Source organism: Pseudonaja textilis, chromosome 1 (genome assembly GCF_049901715.1).
Source record: "Pseudonaja textilis isolate UNSWEBS1 chromosome 1, rPseTex1.2, whole genome shotgun sequence".
Classification (NCBI taxonomy): Eukaryota; Metazoa; Chordata; class Lepidosauria; order Squamata; family Elapidae; genus Pseudonaja; species Pseudonaja textilis.
The window spans coordinates 231,698,452-231,714,698 of record NC_141990.1 but is presented as its reverse complement, the minus strand read 5'-3'; the positions used below and the strand labels follow the sequence as shown (position 1 = coordinate 231,714,698).

General features: G+C 38.2%; 1 protein-coding gene across 11 annotated transcripts in view; it reads left to right on the top strand.

Annotated features, from left to right (window-relative positions):
• SLC25A22 (solute carrier family 25 member 22) overlaps positions 1–16,247 on the top strand; it is a 65,941-nt gene that overhangs the window by 29,869 nt on the left and 19,825 nt on the right. For all 11 annotated transcript variants that reach the window (XM_026706618.2, XM_087920966.1, XM_087920970.1 and 8 more), the window contains 3 exons: positions 988–1,113; positions 6,278–6,333; positions 12,683–12,773. In XM_026706618.2, the coding sequence (XP_026562403.1) occupies positions 988–1,113; positions 6,278–6,333; positions 12,683–12,773 (273 nt within the window). The remainder of the gene's footprint in view (positions 1–987; positions 1,114–6,277; positions 6,334–12,682; positions 12,774–16,247) is intronic.

The following is a 16,247-nucleotide window of genomic DNA, read 5'->3' as shown; positions in this document are numbered from 1 at the left end:
CCTCAGAGTTCTTTAACCAACTGCCTGAATTTGCTCTCTTGTCTCCCTCTGCCTTTTCCCATCCAGTAAATAATCTTGATTTAGGCTGAGCAGAATATGCTACACTTTCTGAGGCTGGTATCTTTTCTTTCTCCCTTTTAGAGATTGGCCCTCTAATCTTGGCCATTTTATTTGAAAGTCAAGTCAATAATGCTGATTTGAGAGTTACAAGCTTGCCTGAGAGTTAACTCTCATTGAACTCAATGGGGTGTCTTAAGTGTAAGCTGATCATTCAAAGCACCTAACAATCTTGGTGAGGTAGCCATATCATTGGTAGGAAGTCAAACTTGGAAATTCTTATCTATTTGAAAATGAAAAGATTGGGAGTTTTATAATCTTTTATATGGGTTTATAAATTACACTAACCTATAGTGTGGCTTGTTGAGTTTGACTTAACATATAGCTATTATGGGTTGTAAACCATAACATTTTGGGCACAGTATTGTATGTAGCTAAATTTGACTGATTAAACTTTTAAGGTTAAGCAAAAGGGAATCACCGTAGTACAGTAGGGGAGCCTACCATTATCTAAATTCTTAACTTCTGTGGCCTTGTGGAAATAAATATGAGATCCAAGCTTTATATACCATTGGAGGGTGGATTTTCAGAAATGTTACAAAAAGATTTCAGACAAATGAAGTTAAAGGAAATAACTACACATACAGAGAACAGAAAATGTTCTTGAATTAACAGGGTAAGTGTTTGAAAGGGTTAAGTCTTTTGTAACACAGTCAGTTTTGAGTCAAGTGATAAACTGAACTATCACAACCTGCCAAAAGCAGGTTCACCCTTCATCAGATACAGTTCTGATTTAGTAGTCTCCAGTCTATGAAACTTGCTGGGAAAGTACCAAAATATTTAAGATGCTGCAACCTGGCATTTCTCCTGCCTTTTGTGGCTGGTTTCCTATTATCTTGGGAATGAACCTTTGTCCTCTTTTTCTGACAGTTTACCTGCCAAGCTGATCAATGGAGGCATAGCTGGACTCATTGGGGTCACCTGTGTGTTTCCTATTGACTTGGCAAAAACACGTTTACAGAACCAACAGAATGGCCAGAGGATGTACACCAGTATGTAAGTATCCCACAGATTTAAAGAGAAAAGAAAGCATTCTTATTTTTTAATCACTTGTTCCTTTGTGTGAACTGTAATATTTGCACAAAAATCCTGCAGAGCTGTTTACTAAGATTCTCTAGGCTGCATATTTTTATAACAACCTCAATCCGAAGATAGTTACCAACATTGCATCAGTGTTTTGGTTAATTGAAAGGGTTTTTTTAGAGTTATTATAGTAATTTATAATAACCTTAAGAGTTGGGTGCCTATGAGGGACATTTTTGCTTTATCATTGAAAGAGACATAACCCATTTAACCCATTGGGTATCTATAATTTTTAATAAATAATAAATAAAATAAAATAACCATGGAAGCAATCATTCTAGCCATTGAATCCAACTCTGCTTTGTGCAAGAATCCATATTGAAGCAACAATGACAGATGACCAGATCTGGTGTTTGCCATTCACTACTGGAATACTTGTAAATGCACATGTAATAAACAAACAAAGAAATTTGTTTCTTTATCGGATTGTTATACTGCCTTTATTAAATAACTGAAGGGAACAAACATATATAATATTCTTTTCTCCTTGTATTTTCCTCACAACAGTAGCCCTATGAGATGGGTTGGGCTGAAAGAGAGTCACTGGCCCAAAGTCATCTCACTGCCTTTCATACCTTACACTGGATTAGAACTCAGAGCCCCATGTTTTCTGGCCTGTTGCCTTATTGGTTCTCTTATTGGTTCTCTTATTGGTTCTCTTCTCCCAGTTCTATTCCAACACATATAAATCGCTAATGACTGTCTTCTGTCCGATATTCATTCAAATCCCTTATAAATATAAAGAAACCCCCCCCCCCAAAAAACAGCCGCGAAAAAGAAAACCCCGAAAAAAAAAACCCCCCCCCACCCCCCCCCGCTGATTCCCGCCTTGAAGAGTATTCTCATATCCTATTCATTGGTTTTTTTCTTCTCAAAGCTAAACATTCCCAATTCCTTCAGTCTCTTTGATTAGACATAATTTGTAGCCCCCTGTCATCCTCAAGCCTTAAATTTGTCTGAATCGTCCTCATACTCTTAAATCAGTTTTGACTCATGATGACTGCCTGGACAAGTCCCTGAAGTTTTCTTGACAAGGATTTTTTTAGAAATGACTTTTTCTTGCCTTGTTCTAGGGCTGAGAGAGTATGACTGGCCCAAGGTCACTCAACTTACTTTGTGCCTAAGACAGGACTAGAATCACAATTTCTTGGTTTCTAGGTTGGTATACTGACCATTACACCAAATTATTTTACCCCCATCCCTTTTTATTTCACCTACAGATCTAATTTAATAAGTAATTTATGTATAAGCCACCTTTTTCCAAAATTTTCAAGCCCAAAAGTAGGGGGTGGCATATACAAAGCAGGTACACTTTTTATACGTGAAAATGCATAAAATAATAAAGTAGGAATAAACTGGTTTTCCAGCAGTATGCTATACTTTTTGTAAAAATTGTGCGTGATGATACGATTACGAGTGCGAGTACGCTGATAGAAATGCATACGCTAGGCATCGGCCTGAATGCTTCGTTCCTACTCTCGTTCAGATGCGTAGATTGCTAGCGTCGCCGCTTTGCCACCGGCGTCATGACCGAAGTTGTAGATCTAGGCGATCGAATTTTGTTTCTTTGTAAATTTTCTTTCTTCCTAACTTGTTTCTCTAATAAAATATTTTTTTCAAAACTTCACAGTCCAAAAATTGGGGTGGCTTATACAAAGGGGGTGCTTATACATGGGGAAATACGGTATTCTCTCCAAGTCAACCTCAAGTCATCCATAAAGCTATTAAAAAGTATGGAGCCCAGGGCTGAACCTTTAGCACCCCTTCTAGTCTACTGAAGAAAAGTTAAGCTCTCTCTGAGTATAATCTGGAACCATCTGTGCATTAGTATACTAGATAGCCCATGACCCATTGGGTCATCATTTCCAAGATATTTCCTTATCAGATTCCTCAATGCAGAGCGTCAGATATACTTGAAACATTTTTAAAAATTCAGGGAAATATTTAGAGTTGTTTCTGCCTTGAAAGTAGCCCATGATTGTATAGCACAGTCAAGCATCAGGAGCTGAACACAGAAAACATTTCATGATTTCCAAATATCTAATTTATGATAATTTTTACATGCTCACGTGATATAATCAACATGCCTAAAGGATATTGGATGGATGTGCCAATTGAAGTCGTCATCAGTTTATATCTGGACAAAATGATAAAAGTTTCCACTTTGGACCGAGTTCTGTTTCCCATTTAGTCATCAGCATAAGATCACTGGGTCTATTTTGGGCTACTCATTTCTTCAGCCTGATTTATCTCCCAGGATTATTGTAGGATAAAAAACATTTTAAAAAATCATTCCATTTGCCTGGGTCTTGCCCTTTCATGTTTCAAGCAGCAAGGTCATTGAAGGATTAATGCAGTCAATGCTGACAATCAAAGATGGTTAATACACAACATGAGAGAAGCAATGGAGTGGGAACCTTAAAAAGAGCTTTGTTTATTTGAATCTGTTGACTACAGCTCCCCAGACACATGCTCTAGTGACAGATGGGAAGATAAATTTCAGCCTGTTAAACAAATTACACTATCAAATCAGGTATTTCCAGGCTACAGAAAAATGGTCTTCAGGCTTTATTATAAAACTGATTTTGGAGATCATCATCTCTGCACTTATGAGCCTTTTGGCACTGAGGAAAATGGCGAGAGATAGATGAGAAGGGTCTTCATACACTGCCTCTGCCTCTCTTTCTCACCTGGCCTGTTGTTAGTTAATCCCTCTGCATTTATGAGACAAAGGAAACTTAATTTTTTTTTCTTTCTTTCTCTAACTCCCTTCAAAATTGTCTTTATTTTGCTTATATTCAAGAGCCTGTGTTCCAACAAGAGTCCCTGTTAAATTCAAATAATTATTCTGTTACTACAAAAATGGTCAACTTGAAAAATTATTTTTTAAAGAAAGAAATATCCTGCTTATAATATATATGATTTACCTAAAATTAGAACACTTAGCATGCAAAGGATTTTTGAAGACTACATATTTGAAGTCTACTCAAGTATGAAAAGAATCATTCATCAAGGTTATATGACCCAAAGTTTCAGCAAATACCAGGTGGCTGGGGAAAACACTTTGCTTATGGCTATTTTTATTTAGCTTCCAATATTTCTCAAAGGAATTGATGTTTCTTATGAAAAGAAAATTATTCTTGAGACTGAAATGTTCTTATTTACCTGGGCTTGATTTTTTGTTCTTATTTTTTTAAGGGTTTCTATAAACTCTTATCAAAGAGGAGCTGTTTTAAAACAAGTTGAAAACAAGAATGACATTTTGGCATTGGTATAGTGTTGTTAGAGAGTTTTCCAATGTAGGCATGTGCTGAGGGAAATCAAGAGATGGCAAGTGACAGAATGTACACTGTGACATCATAATGCAAACCCTGTAACTTAGAATCTCGTGTTCAGTGTCAAGACATACATTAGGAAAGGGAGGAGTTTGTGTTCTGATGTTGAATGAAGAATTTGTCATTGGGAGCCAACTAGCTCAGCAGTGCTGTCAAATTGAAGCATGTCTCAGGATGACTTTCATGCTATTTACAGTCTGAACAAGTACCACTATTTCCCTTCTTTTCCCTGCATATGACAGCCTGGCATCTAGACACTGAAACTGTTGGCACAACCTTTCCAATCTGTTTGCTCTCATACATGCTGTATTGCAAGTCCAGTCAACCGGTTATGTGGGTGGCAGTTGCCGTCCCACATAAGGAGTATCCTGATTTTGAGAAGGTTGAACAGTTTTGGTCACCATGATGTAAAAAAGATGTTGAGCCTCTAGAAAGAGTGCCGAGAACAGCGACAAAGATGATTAGGGAACTGGAGGTTAAAACATATGAAGAACAGTTGCTGGAATTGGGTATGTTCAGTTTAATTAAAAGAAGGACTAGGGGAGACATGATAGCAGTGTTCCAATATCTCAGGGGCTGCCATAAAGAAGAGAGAATCCATCTATTATCCAAAGCACCTGAAGGCAGGACAAGAAGCATTGGGTAGAAACTAATCAAGGAGAGAAGCAACCTAGAACTAAGGAGAACATTCTGACAGAACAATTAATCAGTGGAACAATTTGCCTCCAGAAATTGTGGGTGCTCCAACACTGAAAGTCTTTAAGAAAGGATTAGACAACCATTTGTCTGAAATGCTATTGGGTTTCCTGCCTGAGCAAGGGCTTGGATAGAACAGGGGTCATCAACCTTTTGGACCTCAGAGACCACCAAACTCATAATTTTAAATACCAGGGACCACTAATATGAATTTTGACTGACGGTGGCTTGCTGACGTTGGTGTGTGTGTGTGTGAGAGAGAGAGAGAGAGAGAAAGAGAGAGAGAGAGATCTGATCTAACCCCCCCTCTCTCTTTCATACACACACACACAAACACACAGAGGCAAGGGTGGGATTCAAAATTCTTAACAACCGGTTCTTGGACATGGCCTAATTTGTGGGTGTGGCTTGGTGGTCATGTGACTGGCTGGGCTTGTATGTAAGTATTATAAATACTTATGTAAATATGGAATTTTTTATTTAAAAAAGAACAACTTTTATCCAAAAGCAGGCAGGCAGATTGAGTTGCTCATAGAATCACAGATTCACTTAGAGATCTGTTTTCTGTCATCGGCTATCTGAATCTGCAACTGAATAATAGAACCTTCAGTCTTAAGGGAGGTTTGGCTCTGCTTAAAAGCAGAGCCCGAAGATCTAAAGTTTAGCTAGAAAGCAAGAAGTCCAATGATTTCCTGATTTCTAGCTATTCTAAATCTCCCGGCACAGCAGAACAGCTGATGGTCGGGGGGCGGGGGGAAGGAAAAATAGGAACTTAGCAGGCAAGTTTGCCAGGTAAGGAGTGAGTGGGCGGGGAGGCCACGGGCCATGTGTTCCTGTGCAGCCTGGATTAATTGCTTTGGGGGGGTGCTCTGGGGGTGACATTTCTGTGCGGACCACCAAAATTTTCCCGCAGACCACCAGTGGGCCAAAGCCCACCAGTTGGCAACCACTGGAATAGAAGACTATCAACGTCCCTTCCAACTCTATTATTCTAGTATATTTTTTAGTATATTAATGACTCTTTGCTTCTTCCATCTTTCCAACAGGTCTGACTGCCTTATTAAAACAATCCGGTCTGAAGGATATTTTGGGATGTACAGAGGTCAGTATTTCATTTCATGGTCACAAATAATTAATTCCAGAAAGAATTCTTATTGAAAATGTTGCATCTAGATTAGATGCAAGGCTTTAGCCATTAAGGCATTTAACTGCTTTATAGCAATTAGTGTTTCTTACCACTGAAATGCAGTGATTTAGAAGGGATTCTAGGTGGCAACCAGGAAAAGATTGCCTATCATGGCTTAATTTTTCAAATGTGAAATAAAGATCAACAGACATTGCTTTATGAATTACAATTCAGGGTTTTTTTGGTCACGACATAGGTATGAGAAAACTTTATATAACTTACGTACATCAGGCTGGCAATTTGAAATACGGATTTTTTAAAAGGAAAATGTTAATTCAATTACTTTCATTAATATTAATCACAACTTTAGAAAGCAAATTAACCTGAATATATTATACACATGCCATTTTTTGATAAAATCATTTCATATACCAACCGTGTTTGTTGTTATAAAAATTGTTTGTTATTAAAAAAAATCTGTTGACTTTGAATAATTTGTCCTGTTTCCCACATGTCAATACAGACAATAATTGAGAAACAGCAAATTCCTGAACTTAATTTTGGATGTTAGAAATGCTGGAGGTTTTTTTTTTTTCTGGATAAAATCTTGTGACTTTTTACAACCTCACGAGAAGCTGAAATTTGGTAAATGAATATTTTCTCATCCCTCTGCTTGCCGATCTACTCACCATACATCTGTTAAAACTGGAAAGGTTTTGTAGCAGCAGTGATAAAAAGACATTTGTGTATACAGAGTAGAAGAAATATATTATGCATATTACATTAGCTAATTTACCTTCTGTCTGTCTTGGCACACCTTCATTTAACGGTATATTCTAAGATTAGAGGCACATAGTTTCAGTTCAAACAGCTATAAACCTTGAAGTAATTCCTGTAATGAGAAGGGTGTAGCTACTTTTGGAATATCATTTAGTTTACAGTACTAAAGATTTGCAAGAGTAAACATTTTTATCTGTTTCTCAGAAGAGGTTATGCAGCAAACCAGAGTGCCATAGCTTACTCTGCAGCATTGGGTAGCATAGATAAAGTTACTTTCCAGATTTGATTACATAAATCCGTATCCTGTTTTAATGATCTTTGAAACAATGCTGCAACAGCTCTTTTGTAGCTTCTCAGAAAAGGAAAACAGGGAGTGGCATTAGAAGTGCCTGGTAATGTCAAACTTTTTTTAACTATCTGGAGGGCTGATGCATAAGAGTGAATACTTATTTTTAATGACACGAGTTCAGTTTAATTGTTACTGTCTAGGTTGGGTATCTATGATCAGGGCAGTGAAGCAACTAATTGAGAGTAAAAAGTACAGGTTGGCAGCCATTTCAACTTTACAATAGTTCTGAAAAAAGTGACTTACAACCAGTCCTCCCACTTACAACCATCACAGTATCCCCATGGTCATGTGATCACAGCAACAGGCATGTATTTATGACAATTTCGGGATCATTGTGTGATCATTATCACCTTCCCAGTGGGCTTTCAACAAGCAAAGTCAATCAGGGAGGCTGGATTTGCTTAATAACTGCATGATTCACTTAACAACTCCAGCGATTCACTTAACGACTATGGCAAAAAAGGTCATAAAGTCATGCATGGCTCACTTAACAACCACCTTGTCAAGCAACAGAAAGTTTGGTCAAAATGGTTGGTAAATCGAGTACAGATTTGTATTTCACTTACAACCACAATTGAACCTGAAATTGCTGTTGTTAAGTGAGACATTTGTTAAGTGAATTTTGCCCTATTTTACAACCTTTATTGCCACACTTGTTAAGTGAATCACTGCATTGGATAAGGTGGTCACACGCAGGGGTGGGATTCAAATTTTTTAACAACCGGTTCTGTGAGCATGGCTTAGTTGTTGGGCGTGGTTTGGTAGTCATGTTATTGGCTGGGCGTGGCCAACTCAATATCACTCACATCGAGGCACGCATCTCCTCGCCTGGCCTCTCCGGACTGTGGGGAGGCTGCAACAGTTGTAAGTGTGAAAAATGGTCATAAGTCACTTTTTTCAGTGCCATTGTAACTTTGAATGGTCACTCCACACAAGCAAAGTACCAGTAAAGGAGGGGAAAAAAACTCCAGAGACGTTCCAGAGACAGGAAGTCTAGTCCTGCCAAGAATGTAGTAAGGGTTAATGGAGAGGCAGTTTCTGTAAGCAACACCAGAATGTTTCCTTCCTGCCTTCCTTACAGGATTAGGCCAGTAATTTCTTCTAACAACCGGTTCTCCAAACTGCTTAGAATGTTAACAACCGGTTCTAGTGAATAGGTGAGAACTGGTAGAATCCCACACCTGGTCACACAGTTGTAAAGTGAATCTGGCTTCCCCTTAATTTTTGTTTGTCAAAAGGTGATCACATGACACAGCAATGATCATAAGCATGAACCAGTTGCCAAGCACCTGAACTTTGATCACATGACCAGGGGATGTTACAAAGGTCATAAGTGTGAAAAATGGTCTTAAGTCACTTTTTTCAGTCCCGTTGTAACTTTGAACAGTAACTAAATGAACTGTTGTAAGTGGAGGACTACAGTGGTGGGATTCAAAAAAATTTATTACTGGTTCTGTAAGCGTGGCTTGGTGGGTGTAGTGTAGCTTGGTGGGCGTGGCAGGGGAAGCATACTGTAAAATCCCCATTCCCTCCTCATCCCACTAACCTGCTTTCCAGCTCAGTTCTCCTGTGCAGGACAACAAAAGAAGACCCAGTCGATCAGCTGGGACTTGGGAGCCAGAGAATAGATGGGGGGTGGGGCCAGTCAGAGGTGGTATTTGCCGGTTCTCCAAACTACTCAAAATTTCCGCTACCGATTCTCCAGAACTCGTCAGAACCTGCTGAATGCCACCTCTGCTGTACAAGCTCACTGAAATGCAAACAAGAAGGCTTGAATGGGGCCTTCTCTTGTAAGTGTGGGAAATCCAGAAAAGTAAAAACTGAAAACTTCCTGCCTTGTTAGAAAAAGCTAGATTCCTTTGCAGCCTCTTATGCATCTTCCTAATGCTATTTCTGAATAGCAGTTCAGAGACTGGCAGGTCATCTGTTTGAACCAGCTTGTGAATAATAATTGCATGAAATTTCCCACCAGCTTGTTCAGCTTCTTCTCCTACTTTCCTTTCGGATTGGGAACCAGCCAAAGAGCTGTCTTTGCCAAGTTGTTTCCATAGCACAGAACTGCTGCAAAGCAGACCGTGCAAGACAGACAGCCGTCTTACTAAGAATAACCTCCTCCTCATCCCTGGATTTGTTGCAGAACGGGTAAACCATTTCCAGATACTGGAAACAAAGTGAAATTTTCTTCCATTCAGTACACATTATTGATCTACTTCGTGCTCTCCCAAAGTGCCACCCAGGGATTTGCAGCATAAGACAGCCAACGCCAGACCATTTTGATAAAAAGGGGACGCTAGGTTTGTTTAGGATTTTCATTTTGTTTTGGTTTTTTTACCTTGAAAAATGCAAATAGAGGCAAAAATTGGCACAAACTTGTCCTCTTCCCACACATAGATGTTGCAAACTATGTAAACTAGGAAATTGCATACTTGCCTGACCATAGGGGCTTGGGAATCAAAACACCAGCCCTTGTTCACTCCTGAGGCAGATTGTTATTTTTGTCGCCACTCCTTCCTCTAAAACAAGATTGGTCTACACTCATTACGGAAGAATAGCCTTAATGCCAGTTCGCTGTTGATAAATGGCATTAGAATGATTAGAATGTACTAATGCAGGCTAATTCTGCTGACTGCCAGCAGTTCAATTCTGACCAGCTCAAAATTGACTCAGCCTTCCATCCTTCCGAGGTTAGTAAAATGAGGACCCAGATTGTTGTGGGCAATATGCTGACTCTATAAACTGTTTAGAGAGGGCTGTAAAAATCACAGTGAAACAGTATATAAATAAGTGTGATTACTATTGCTGGGACAGCTAAGTTCATTCATACTTAAACCTTGAACTGTCTAAATTTGTAGGCAAAGATTTTAAAAACATTTGTCTAATGGCCTGCACTTTCTCTTGAGGGTCATCCTTGGTGATCTTAGCTTAATGGTGGAAACGGAGGAATCAGAATCACTATAATATAATGATTTGCCACTAGTTGGCAACCTCTGGGGCATCTTTAACATTTCTAACAACTTGTACTTTAATCTTTATCCCACTAAACAGTTCTGTATTCTAGTAGTGACTTAATTTTTGATAGAAACTGATGTTGCTGAAACAACAAAAATCCCATAAAGTAAGAAGCTTGTGGTATTTATGTATGCATGAATGTATATATGTACGTACGAACGTATGTATTTATTTACTTATTTATCAAGTCTATATAGCTATCCATCTTTCAAAAAATGACAATGGGAAGCATACAAATGGCATTAAGTACAGGAGCATGCAGGTTTTTAGATTACGCAGACCTCTTCATAATTGGTTGTTAAAGTGTACTAACCATCAGTTGAATTTTCCTTGGGTTGTCTCAGTAATAGAGTCAAAACAGTGCTTCATGGTCCTGTTGTATATGCCAGAAAGATTATGTAATCATTATTTATTTTAATTAGAAGCATTAGCATGGGCTTGTTGGGGAAGGGGAAGGACTAGTAAAAGAATGAATGTTGCATGTAGTTCTTAGTTGTATAGCCAATTTGTCAACAGAAGCAGCAGTGTCTTTCTAAATCACAATTGCATTAGAGACAACAGTTGCTTTGCGGACTGCCAGCTTCCCATTTAGTTATTACGGCCCTTTGTGAAATAGTTGGATAGAGCAGATGAAAGATTAAAATGTTCCAAAGACAAAGAAGACTTGGCAGATGCTGGACTCTCTTCTCTGTGTGATTTCAATAAAGTGGGTCACCCTAGCATTAGTAATCCCCTTTCCTTTGTCCTCCCTAAGCCAGGCACAGCTTGGGCTGTTTCTGCAGCCCTGGGATTTGTTTTTAGTTTCTCTATATGCAATAGAGTTCCTCTTTCCCATATCCCTGTCAAAGGCTGTTTACATGCCAGGGAGCAGAACTGGCTGAAAGTGGCGCTCTGGTGTGTTTTCCTGCAAAGAGAATTTCCCCTGAACAAGATTTCACTCAGAACAAACAGGTGTCAGGCATTTTCCTGCATTGACAGGAAAATGTTACTGATAAATATGAATATTTATGTAGAGTTTCCTGAGGAATAAAAATATGTGAGCCTTAATATGCATGATTTTGGAAGTCCCTAAAACTCCTTTTTAAAGGAGGACCCAAGCGTTATTTGGAAGAGAGGACTGAAGTTGTTGGAGGTGGCTTGCTTAGCACACTGAACAAATACATAATAAATAAGATTTGAAGTAGTTTTTCCAGTTTGTACTCATCTCTTTTAAGGAGATTGGAGGAATCTACCATTAATGTGCATGGATTGTGGACTGAGTTAAAATATTTTGAAAGGAATATAGTAACAACTCCTTTTAACATGTGGTGACAAAGCTGACTTATTTTGTATATTCAATCAAACAAACAAACAGAGCCAAGATAAATGTTTCTGGAATGCTCACTGGCTATTTCTGGCTTTACCTAATGAAGAACGGGAGGGTGGTGGTGGTGGTGGTGGTGGTGGTGGTGGTGGTGGGGTTGCCAGTGAATTTTGCAACATCAATTGGATTCTAAATTGCGAAGCTTGACTTTGGACTGCATGTCTTGAAAAGGTGTATATATTTTTCAATGCAGTGACTTCGCTGTGTGCAGGTTCAACCCAAACCTGTAAATATGTCCTAATACATGAATAAAAACCCTGGGTCCCTTTACATTCATTCACTCATTATATATAAAATATGTATATGTATATATGTATATAAATAAATAAATAAAATTTTCCTGTAGCTTCCATCTTCAGGGCCAGTGGGAAGGGATATGTGAATTGTCATTCAGCCATATTGGGGGATTGTTCCAGTTAGATGTAATGCAAATATCAGTTTATATTTCTACAGTTGAAGCTATGGCACTGGGGACAACAGTCCTACATTGTCCAAGGATTAACCATCAGCTGTTGGGAAAGATTTGTACTTTCTCTTTAAAAAAGATGCTAACAAAATTTCTCTCCAGTTTAGCTGTCTTCAAGAATATGAATGTACAACTGTCTTTGTGTAGCACAGTTATGACACAATATAAGAAAGAAGATAAATGGCAGCACTATTGTCTCTAATTGCTGGCTGCCAATCATAACATGCCTTTTCCTGTATGTAGATACCACGCCTAGGACTCACTTTTTGTTTTGAGCACAATTCATTGTCACCATGCAAAGATGATTTAAAATCCCTCAAATTACTAAGCTCTGCGTTCTCTTATTTTTCTTGTCCAGGGGCTGCAGTGAATCTAACACTTGTGACTCCAGAAAAAGCCATCAAGTTAGCTGCCAATGATTTCTTTAGGTACCATCTTGCCAAAGATGGGTAAGTGGGGTGTGGGCGGTATGCACATAATGATTTCCAACAAAAATGAGAAGATTAAACTGGGATTTGTCACTGTTACTCCATCGGGTATTTTTCCCGATTATAGTTCACAGAACAGTTAAACATAAGTATCTGTTGATTTTGCTCCTGTAAAGTTCAGCTGCTTTATTGTGCCCACAATATAGAAATGGATACATCCCAACTCCGGAACAGGCAATTTTTATATTTTTGGGAGTAGGACAAACTATCAGCTTTTAACATGCCCTATTTGGTACACTATCAAAATACAACATCCTCCTTATTCCAGGGCATTTATTGCTTTGGTGTTCTAAAAGTAAGTCAAGGCTAATTTCTTGCATGATTGTTGATGCATCTTATTATAGCTTAATAAAATTCCAACTTCTATATTAAGACAATATTTTTAATACATAGATAATGTGAAAAAAATGCAGTTTTCTAGTTCACCAAAACACTTTAAGCAGTACAGCAAGACGACAAATACAGCTTGGAAGCTATGGAAACTTCACATTGTCATAATTTTATGGAAAAATATGGGATTAGATTCAGGTATCTAAATTATTGATTAACTGAAGAAAACACACTTTTCCTAGAACTGTTTTCTTTTTAGAAATACTACAGAAGAAATAGAAATAGAGAAAGAAAGGAATAGAAGAAAATAATACAGAGTTTTGTAGTATTTAAATCTAGATGTGGAGTTTATAATCACAAGATAATTGTTATCATAAAAGAGAAATCTTTTCTTGGGCAATGAAATAATTATATTTGGTTGATATTTGAATAACATTGCCTCTAGTTATTTAACTCCACCTACTAGAAATATAATTTTTGAAATCTTTTGGGAAATTCAAAAGCTTTCTCGATTTTATGACTTTTTATGCCAAGTAAATAAATTAAAATACAAATGCACACCTTTTTTTGTTTTCTTAGAAATAATAGTTGGGGGCAGGGTTTAACTCTTCTTCATACACCATGCAGTATTTTTAATATCTCCCCCCCCCCCCAGTAGTTGCTATTCTCTGAAAGAAATCTGACATCAAGCGCCAAGATTTGGATTAAAGAAATTAGGGGAAATAGGTCCTCCTCATTTCCCTATAAATTACAATCCTAAGCAGCCCCCGTTTTTATAACTATACTTATGCTTGCTTATTATGACTATCCTGTTGATGATCAAAGTGAATTGCTCAGTTAATAGAAACATGCAGTTTTTCTTCCCTTAATTTTGGATTGGACAAAATGTTTTCAGGGCTGTAAGATGTCATTCTGATAGCTGATGAGAATGATGCATGTGGAAAACGAAAGTGAAAACCAGTCCCCAGAGGGTCACTTATTTCTGTCACTAATTTTGGCTGCTAAAAATAGTGCGTTTAACAGACTGAACTGAACTGGGTTACTTTTTTTAAAACATCATGCTGTAGATTGTGTCTCTGTATATCATCGTATACTTTCTCCAAATACATTGTGGATTTTATTAATGCTTATTCCTTTGTCTTTACAAATCCTGGGAGATAGGAGACTGAGCACATGATACCTTTTCATGATATCCAATATGCAGCCAATCAAGTGGGGTAGGAGTGGGGTTTAATTAGACTAGGGGTGTGTCAACATTGGCAACTTTTAAGACCTGTGGACTTCAACTCCCAGAATCCCCCCAGTCAGCCATGCTGGCTGGAGAATTCTGGGAGTTGAAGTTCACAGGTCTTTAAGTTGCCAAGGTTGGACACTCCTGAATTTGATCTTGGCAAAAAGAGGGATTTAGCCAGCCCTTTGCTCCCAAGATATTTTTCCCATCAAAATCAGTTTTCCTATCGTAAATGCTATTAGATGTACAATGAGAAGAGATTTTAAAAAAATTAAGGTCTTTTGGGTTAGGAAGGACCTATAAAGCCTGTCTTATTTGAAAAAAGGGGGCAAAGGCAAAGGATTATATATAACATTTGTATATCCTCATGGAGATATTTCTACTCTGGTCAGTTCTGTAACCCAGAAAAAGAGGTGTTCTTCAGTTTGGAGAAACCCTCAAACATTGATTTCTTGTCTTTAATCCAGATTTATCCTTTACCATACTATTTGTCAGGATAAATAATGGCAAAAGATTAATGATCCTTACACTTAACTTCAAAATGCCTTTGTCCTTGGAAAGGCTTCCTGGAACACTGAATGTGAATCCATAGGTGTGAAGCTTTATTATCTTTGAATGAAGAGAAATTGTGAAGCAATATGTTGAAACAGAAGCCTTTGCAGTAATGAAGGCTGGACCAGAAATAGTGGTTTAATTTGGGATGAAGCTGTTTGATGTGGGGCTTCGCCGTGTCTTCACTAAGCCTGCTAGATACACTCTTTGCTCCTTCCTCAGGTCACCTAAAGATATGAAATGTTCTGTTTGTAATCATGCCATCTGAATTTTAATGGTCAATGTAGAAAATGAATATTACTTCCCTGCAGAAGGCGGGGGGCTGGCAGCTTGAATAAATATTACCAGTTTAATCATGCAAAGATTCAGGGCCTCTTTTCACCTAAAATACTGATAACTATAAAGCAGGCATAGGATTTTTCTTTTTTTCAGACAGTTACATAAGTAATGTCAGGATTTTTGTTTGTTTAATCAGACAAACTTAAGATGGGATTATTAAATTCTGCTTTCATACTTTCCCTATGTGCATTCTCAATTGACTCTTTGAGTTGACCTTGGTTACAGCCCCTGTATTTTTGATAATCTAAAACTTCTTAGGATGTGATGGGCCTCAGGGTCATATTCCTCGTGGAATGCATGGAAATGCATTTCTTGAAACACATAATTGGCATGTTATGGCTGTTAAACGATTTGTTGATAACAGCAGGACCAGATTAGTAGAACTGGTTTTACCTGCTTTAGACATCTGGTCCCAAAGACAATTTGGTAGCATCATACCGTAGATATATTTATCTTAGAAGTAACAATAAAACCAATAGAATGGAATTGGTTCTGATGTCAGCCTTAAGTGAATGCACATTCGCACGTCCCTCAATATAGTAAAAATATAAATGCATGTGCTGCTTTTGCAAATAAGTGATTGCAAAGATAGCAAAAAAAAAAAAAAAGCTGGTACTTGAGCTGGAATTTTAAATAATTTGATTCAGCACTGTAGCACATGTTTGTTTTTAAGAATACAGACCTATGTTTTTCCATTCCAAGACCAGATATAGAATTGCTTCAAGTGCACATCATGTTATTGTTGGTGTCTGCATTTTAGCACCCTCAGTGCACCAGTTGGAAAAGCATGGAAGAAGGTGGGAGGTTTTTCTGTATTCCCTGGGGAATCTTGCCTTCTGTCCTTGGGGCTCTGTTCAGAGAGGGGAGGGATGGTGATCAGCACACAGCATCATGAAGGGAGGTGGAGTGGAAGGCCTGCTGGTGGGGACTCCATAGTCCACAAAGTGAGTGGAATGTCTGCTAGAACCAGTGTCAAGAAAGTT